The sequence below is a fragment of the Lutjanus erythropterus genome, chromosome 18 (genome assembly GCF_056507025.1).
Source record: "Lutjanus erythropterus isolate fLutEry1 chromosome 18, fLutEry1.hap2, whole genome shotgun sequence".
Classification (NCBI taxonomy): Eukaryota; Metazoa; Chordata; class Actinopteri; order Lutjaniformes; family Lutjanidae; genus Lutjanus; species Lutjanus erythropterus.
The window spans coordinates 489,395-497,500 of NC_139334.1; the positions used below are offsets into that span (position 1 = coordinate 489,395).

Here is an 8,106-nt window from a genome sequence, read left to right on the forward strand (position 1 = left end):
AAGACTGCCTCTTATTACCAACAGACTGAAGGGCATCATGGACTGGCAGTGGATGGTTAATAACCACCAAGAACCATCAGTTTGAAGCTGATAATCACAAGAGCGTTCGCTTCGTTATGCAAAGTTTCTGGTTCCGTTTATTCTAAAGTGGCAACTCAATCTGGGTAACAAGTGTCACGCATGAAATCTGTTGTCACAACTTCATGTTTCACTTGCAGTCATCTGCAAAGTGGCTTCACGCCAGTCAACTTCTGTTTTCCCCTCAGCCGTCAATTTTACATTTCCTCTGAGTGGAAATAATTAGCATTAGACAGTCAGGGGAATAATAAACTGCCAAATATGGGTTTTACAGCAATCGTTGCAAAATAGTAAAACCTACAGTTACTGGATTCATTATAACACCAGTGTTTCATGTATATCCCTGCTATATAATAGCCTCTAAACTGGTTGAGTTTAATGGCTCAACATTTTTTAAATCCCAGTTCACTACAAGTTTAAGCAGATCAAGAGAAACTTCACAATTCAGATTTGACCACTTGCCTCGAGATCAAATACTGCACACTTCCCTCATGTTATACATCAATAAGCAGAAGACAGTTCACCTCGTCACTTACAATTCAAAGCTTTATTGGACTTACAAAATTTAAGATCTAAAAGCACAATCACATTAACACGCATTTCCAGAATCTGTAATACAAAACTTTTCTAAACTTGTTTTACAATCACTTTTAGGCCCCAGGCCTGGTGTCAAGTATCATGACATGATTTTTTTGTGTACAGTACAGAGGGCATACAAATATATTCTCTCCCACTCCACAGAAGACAGCAGCCTCAATCAAGAGACAGCGTCTTCCCAGAAAAGGGGAATTTTCATGTAGTTCATGAAGGGGCTGCGTCTTTAAAGACCAGGACATTGATGAGAGCAGCAGGACGCGCATCGCCGTCGGTGCGTACAAACGCACGCAGCACGCCGAGCTGTGGCGGTGCACGCTCCTTTCAAAGGAAATTCCCAAAATGAGGACAGAAATTCTTTGGTGAAATCCAAATGCGTTTTAGGAGTGAAGGGGGTTTTAAATAACTGCTCTTGGATTGAAGTTGCCTCCCAAGTCCAGCCATCTTGGCGGCGTGTGTACAGTGCAAAGAGCCATCAGTCCGGTCACTGGGACCAGCAGTGGAGGAGGGAGGTTGCCAGTGCCAGCGGGAGCAGCAGTGTGAAGGAATCCATTCTCCCACAGTCATTCTTGTCTGTCGTGTTCATCATACCACCGACGGTGGACGCCATGGTGGGGGTAGTCATGTTCATGGACGACGTGGCGTTTTGGGCCTGAACCACCTGAAACATACAGGAATACATTAACTCCCGTCTTTAAAGTCATGCAGGGCAGCAACTGTAGCAGTTAACCCTTCCTACATCCTTCCTACATCCTTCCTACATCCTTCCTACATCCTTCCTACATCCTTCCTACATCCTGCCCCCGTCTGCTCTGCGCTCCAGTGACAGTTGTAGCTTTGCAGGCTGCCTCAGTCAATTTTCTCCTTTTATTCACCAATAAACGGTTTATTTTCATTCATTATTGCATTTTTATGTTTTCCTGGGATTCATAATATAACATGTAGCAAAACTGACCTACAAGGATTATGAGCTGTAGTTCCCTCTTTGATCAAAGTCTATCATCAGTTCATTTATGAGCAGATAAACATCTGATGAAGCATTTAATCTGAATTTTTAGGCTAAATGCTCTAGAACACTGAAGTGTATTTGTTGTTTTGCTGAACCTGATTAGAAAAACTAAATGAACATTTGAGAATTTAATTTTTTTTTGTTGTAAGGATGTGCAAAAGCTACAGGTTATATTAACTTTAAAACAAAAATGTGAAATTATTGATTCTCTTATCAGCCATGAGAAGTAATTATCGGGGGGGGGGGGGGGGGGGGGCAATTTAAGTAGTTCAGAGTAAGAATTACAATTAAACTAATTTTGTTTAGACAATTTATAGTCATGTAGACCGACAGTCTCAACCTTCCTGCTTGTTATGTTGACAAACGAAAAACTAAAGCCATTATCTTTACATTTAGTTTTTCAGTGTGTTTTCCCTCTAGAGTCTAGTTTTTATTTCACTCAAATTTCTCAGGGGACCCATCTCTTAAACTACCGACTCTCAGCTCCGTTTTCAGCTTTGATATTACTTTTCAGATAAGAAATCTATAGTTTTAAACTGTTTTAGCTTAATTAGGATCAACCAATTAATGAACAATGAGGCAAAGGTTGTTTTGCCCCCCCGCCCCCCCCCCCCCACACACACACTACAGGGATTGTCTTGGCATGAGTTTAGATCCTCAGGATCAAGCATTTTAAATTACTTAAACTTAAATTCAAAATCGTAAAAAAGATTCAAATACTAGATTAAAAACTCGGAGATTTACATTTTAATTTTTTGTTAAAATAAGACCACTAGATCTCGTCATGTTCTTAATAATTCGCAGGTCATTAATTTACAGCAAGAACATTTAAATTTTAAATTAAGGCCACCTGTGACCTGAGCGCACGAGGCGCGGGGATAAAAACTCTCGTTCATAACTTTTCTCAGCACCAAAACAAATAAAAGTTAATATCCAGAGAGGAAAAAAAGCCGAACCGAACCTGTGATGAGAGGAGATGAAGAGTCAGCAGGAAAACTCCGAGGTGAGATGTACTCATCATCATCATCATCATCTTCTTCATCTTTGTGTTCAAGTGTGAGGAAAAGCTGCCGAGTCGCTGCTCCTTCTGTACGGGAATGAAACTGGAGAGGCAGCCGCGCGCTTTATACCGCCGCTGACGTCATCAGCCACTCAATACCACCTGCTGCGACCGGTATCTGCTGCGTTCAGGTGCTGTCGGATATATACCATCTATAGCAATGCGCACGTGAACGGGTGTAATTTCCCCTTTACTCTTTAAAGCAGAAGTTTGTAAGAATGTGTCTAAGAAGGCAGTGAGTCTGTCCATCCATCCTGTCACTGCTGTGTCACTGCTGTGTGAAACAAGTTAAGGGGAAAAAACTGATATGAATTGATAATAGTTTTCAAATTGAATGAAGCTGTTGTTCGTCATCAGACTGTCAAGACAGAAAAGCAACAGCTCGACAGAACATTAACAATACTTATCGCCTGATATCGGCCTGTTACAGCTATATTGGTATTGATTCCTGTCATTGTCATATGAAACATTTTTCTGGAAAAACTTATGCATAACATTATGAAAATATTATTCTAAATACACAAGACAGACGTCAACTCCAACAATGTCAACAGCATACACACAATTGCGGTGAAAACTGAAAATATTCTGTCCACCCCCATGTGTATATTATGCATGCAGATACATATAGATAGTACCAGTAAAATGAATATCAATAGAAATATCGCTACCAAATATATGAATCTGTATTAATAGGACTCTGACTCTGACTGAAGAATATGCAGTTCTCCATCATGACCACCAAGAGCAAGATAATAATAATGTACAGAAGGTTTCAGATATCTTTTGAAAAATATTATTATTATTATTATTATTATTATTTATTCCAAATCTAAATTATTTTATTTTTCATACACTCTGACTGAATGGTGTGTGTATGTGTGCTCTCCTTATTTTTATGTTTCATTTTATTTCTTTGTTTTTGCTCCAATGCACCTTACAGATGTAGCAAACAATATACAATTTCGTTGTATAGGTGTCTGTACAATGACAATAAAGACTATCTTATCTTATCTTATCAAGTAAAGATTGCTATATTACTAATTTTTATTAATCCCAATTTCTAAGCAGATGAAATTTACTTAATTAACTTGGTGAATATCTTAGCAGAATTTTATAACCAGAAAATGATATGGCATAAAACAATACCATCCTTTCATATTTTTTAAACAAACTAAAAAAGAAATCTGCAAAAACTACTTGTTTTTTTTAAACATTTCAAATGTAGTCCAACTGTTTAGTGGATCCAGAAGATTTTTGCATTTGTTTTTTGTTTTTTTTTCCTTTCTGTTGTTTGTTGTACATTTTAATTTATTTATATATAAACTGTATATTGTTTAGTATATTTACAGTCTTTCTAACAATGATAATAAGTCGACAACTTTCAAAATAAAATAGCTGAATCACAATTCATCAATTCATGCTCTTCCATCTTAGTAATTTCCCTCGAAGATCAATAAATGGCGCCCTCCAGTGGCCGTTTGTGTCATTTACTGAAAAAAAAAAGCGACTGCTGGTTACTGTTGATCCATTTGAGTTTCCGTAGTTGTCCTTCCTACAATTTCTTCCGGAGAAACACAGAAGGGCGGAATACCTGCACACTGTCACAACAGAAACAACACAACATTTCTCAGTTTTTTGTGGTTTTCTCGGCCGCACCGCTGCCTCGCCTCTTTATGCTGCTCTACCGGGTGTCGGCAGTCAGCCAGACGCTGGCGAGATGGGGACGGAGGTCACACCGGGGAGGCGGCCTCCTCCTCCACCGTGCTCTGTCCCTCAGCTCCGGCCGCTGTCACGGTGTCAGCTCGGAAGAAGGCAACGCTCAGCCCGCAGAGGCAGCTGGCAGAGCTCAGGGACTGTACCGAGACACAGTGCTTCTCCCCCGGACTGACTTCCCCATGAAACTGACCGGACAGAAGCTGCTGGACCGAGAACTCGAGATACAGCAGGTACGAGGAACGACAGACTGACGAGTGACGAAACTCCTCTCAAAAAATAGTCAAGTTAATATCCTCCCTGCTTATTGACCGCTGAACACATATTGTAACACTTTACTAAAATTTTTCTACGTATATTTAGGGGCCAGTCTTCAATTCGGCATGTATCAGATGAGTCAAGACTCTTGAAGTTATTATAAAACACGTTTCTGAATTATGCAGACTGAAAATAGGCTAATATAGGATCACTGACTTAGGTTTGGTGACTTATCCCCCTCCAGGTGCTCGTGTGTATGCATAGATTTGTACAACACAAATCTACCTATCTACTGTCTCTTAATGTGTCAGCACTGCTGCAGACAGCTCCATATTAATGGTGCTTTTATCATATTAATATGTCAACACTACTTTTGCAGGAATGTGGATTCGCAGATTTGTACTCTTGGCAGAGAGCGAGGAAGGCCAAGAAGGAGTTCTGTCTTCATGATGGACCACCTTATGCCAATGGAGACCCTCACGTGGGACATGCACTGAATAAGGTGATCAGTCAACAGTGTTGTTGTGGTGTTTTTCCATACTGTTATGGTGCATCATAATAAATACTAAGCACCCTGCTGCTACCAACATTTGCAGTGTAACATATATAAGCTTTCTAGTGACAGTGACAGTCCAAACACACCATAGTAATCTTTAAATTCACTGGATCTTGTTTGATCCAGATCCTGAAAGACATCCGTAACCGCTTCGAGATGCTGAGGGGGCGACAGGTCCACTACATTCCAGGTTGGGACTGCCACGGCCTGCCCATCGAGCTGAAGGCTCTGGGAGAGGTGGGGACCAGCGGCCTCGGCCCACTGCAGATCAGACAGAAAGGTAAAGATGGACACGAAGCTGGATGAACATGAGACCTCTTAAATTTACAACTGCTATAAGGTGTTGTTGTTTTTGTACCATCCAGCCCAGGCGTTTGCAGAGGCGGCCATAGCTCGTCAGAAGGCTGCTTTCCAGCGCTGGGGGGTGATGGCTGACTGGGACCAGTGCTACTACACATATGACGGGGCGTATGAGGCTGCTCAGCTTAAAGTCTTCCAGGAAATGCACAGCAAGGTGGGCAATGATGTAGGGCTGCAACCAACAGTTATTATTTTCATAGTTGATTAATTGATGAATAGTTGCTCATTTGAAAATGTCATAAAATGGTGAAAAACATTGATCGCTGTTTTCCAAATCCAAAGATGACGTCCATCAAATGTCTTCATTTGCTCATACCCAAAAGATATGCAGTTTACTGTCATAGAGGAGCAAAGAAACCAAAAATATTCACATTTAAGAAGCAGGAATCAAAGAATTTTGACTTTTTTCTTTTGAAAAATGTCCCAAACCAAGTAATCGATGAGCAAAAGTGTTGGTGATTAGAGTGATCCTGTGAGCAGTGCAGTTGACTGGAAATAAAATCATGGACGAGTTTTTCAGCGTGCTCTTGAGGTAAAATGTTCCTGACTTTGGCAATATTTCTTAAGTGATAAAGTCCAGTTCTGACTATGCTGCTGATGTAGCTGTCAGTGTCCAGTATGATGCTAAGGTTTCTGACCTGTGTGATGCTTTACAGAGACAGTTCAGACTGTTTAGAAGAGATTTCCTCTCTGGTTTGCCTTTGGCTGAGATCCAGGATTTCTGGCTTGTCACTGTTTACCTGCAAAAAATGATGACTTTATTAATATCCTTGATACATTCTGACTTTGTACTGAGAGCAGTTAGACTCAGGAAAATGTATATTTGCATGTCATCAGCATAATAATGGTAACACACATAACAAGTGCAGGCTAAGCATTAATGGGCCTAATATTGATCCCTGAGGAACACCACATGAGATCAAATGTCTTTTGGAGCTAAAATTCCCAAAACAAACACTCTAACTGTGTGATGAAGACCAGTCCAATGTAGTAAGCACAGGGAATGGGATAAAAACTGAATTTTCCTCTGATTGGTTGTAGAATTTAATATTATTACTTTCTTTTTTTTACACAGTCTAATATTTTTGTTCCACTTTGTTGTTCTTCAGGGGTTCATCTACCAGGACTACAAGCCAGTCTTCTGGTCTCCTTCATCAAGGTACAGAGTTTATGTGCTTATTGCAGATGATGCAGCGTGGAGGCATCAGTGCTTTTATTTTATTGACATTAGTACAGTAACTGTTGCTGCCTGAATCCTGTGTCTGTCCCTCTTCAGAACGGCTCTAGCAGAGGCAGAGTTGGAGTACAACCCCGAGCATGTGAGCAGAGCCGTCTACGCCACGTTCCCTCTGAGCACACTTCCTCCTAAGATCGCCTCGGAAGCAGGTAATACAAACACACACACACACATCCTGGTAATACAGAGCTTTTTAAAAGATTATATGTCTGATTGTGTTGGGAGTCTTTTAACTGTGTGTGTGTGTGTGTGTGTGTGTGTGTGTGTGTGTGTGTGTGTGTGTGTGGTGGTTTGTGTTCCTCAGCAGGTTTAGAAAATGTCTCTGTGTTGGTGTGGACCACCCAGCCCTGGACCATTCCTGCAAACCAGGCTGTCTGCTACATGCCCAACACACAGTAAGTACCTGCATCCAACAGTTACATGAGAAATACTGAGCGTCTTCCTGTCAAACATTTGCTGAACTTTCATCTACGTCTGCTGTCTTTTGTCAGCTGTGGCTCCCTCTTGGTTGGTTTAGGTCCGCTTGTCAAACTGAGCTCACTGATGTTGCAACATTTCACATCGTTTGCTGTTACAGTACGTTTGTGTTTGGATCCACTGGAAGCCGTGTGAAATAATGACATCGCTTTTACTTGCAGTTGAAGAACAGAACCTCCTGGTTTTGTTCCATAAAGCAGTTGGCAGTCGGCTTGATTGTTCAGTAGATGATGCTTTATGATGCTATCTTTTGAAAACTCTGGACTCAAAATATTTAAAACATAAATAAATACTAAAGGTTTTTAAAGGTAGAATCAGTATGATTTATCTTTGCATATGCGAGATAGTTGATTGTTGAGTCTCCACCACCACTTTGGTTTTGTAAAGCGTCCTGTGCACAGAGAAACAATGAGAAAATAACATTTATTTTCATTATTGATTAATCTGTCGGTTATTTTCTTGATTAGTTGATTAGTTGTTTGGTCCATAAAATGTAAGAAAATGGTGAAAAATGTTGATCAGTGTCTCCAAGATGACGTCGTCAAATGTCTTGTTTTGTCCACAACTCAAATATATTCAGTTTACTGTCAGAGAGGAATAAAGAAACCGGAAAATATTCACATTTAAGAAACTGAAATCAGAAAGGTTTGATTTTTATTCTTTAAAAATTATTCAAAACTAATAAATTGTTTATCAAAATAGTTGGTGATTAATTTAGTGTTGCAGCTATAATTATTTTGTACCTTGAGTCTGTATATTGT

General features: G+C 40.1%; 1 protein-coding gene and 1 long non-coding RNA gene across 4 annotated transcripts in view; one reads left to right on the forward strand and one right to left on the reverse strand.

The window, feature by feature from the left end:
- Positions 1–606: 606 nt before the first annotated feature.
- LOC146310396 (uncharacterized) lies at positions 607–2,720 on the reverse strand. The gene is made up of 2 exons (XR_014772272.1): positions 2,643–2,720; positions 607–1,333 (listed from the first exon to the last, which is right to left on the reverse strand). It is a non-coding gene; the product is annotated as an uncharacterized LOC146310396 (long non-coding RNA).
- A 1,686-nt stretch (positions 2,721–4,406) lies between these two features.
- iars2 (isoleucyl-tRNA synthetase 2, mitochondrial) overlaps positions 4,407–8,106 on the forward strand; it is a 30,275-nt gene continuing 26,575 nt past the window's right edge. For 2 of the 3 annotated variants that reach the window (XM_084742022.1, XM_084742024.1), the window contains exons 1-7: positions 4,407–4,690; positions 5,095–5,217; positions 5,398–5,551; positions 5,637–5,785; positions 6,741–6,790; positions 6,908–7,017; positions 7,173–7,263. In XM_084742022.1, coding sequence (XP_084598148.1) covers positions 4,418–4,690; positions 5,095–5,217; positions 5,398–5,551; positions 5,637–5,785; positions 6,741–6,790; positions 6,908–7,017; positions 7,173–7,263 — 950 coding nt within the window. In that variant the 5' untranslated portion in view covers positions 4,407–4,417. The remainder of the gene's footprint in view (positions 4,691–5,094; positions 5,218–5,397; positions 5,552–5,636; positions 5,786–6,740; positions 6,791–6,907; positions 7,018–7,172; positions 7,264–8,106) is intronic. The other variant, XM_084742023.1, reaches the window with a different exon arrangement.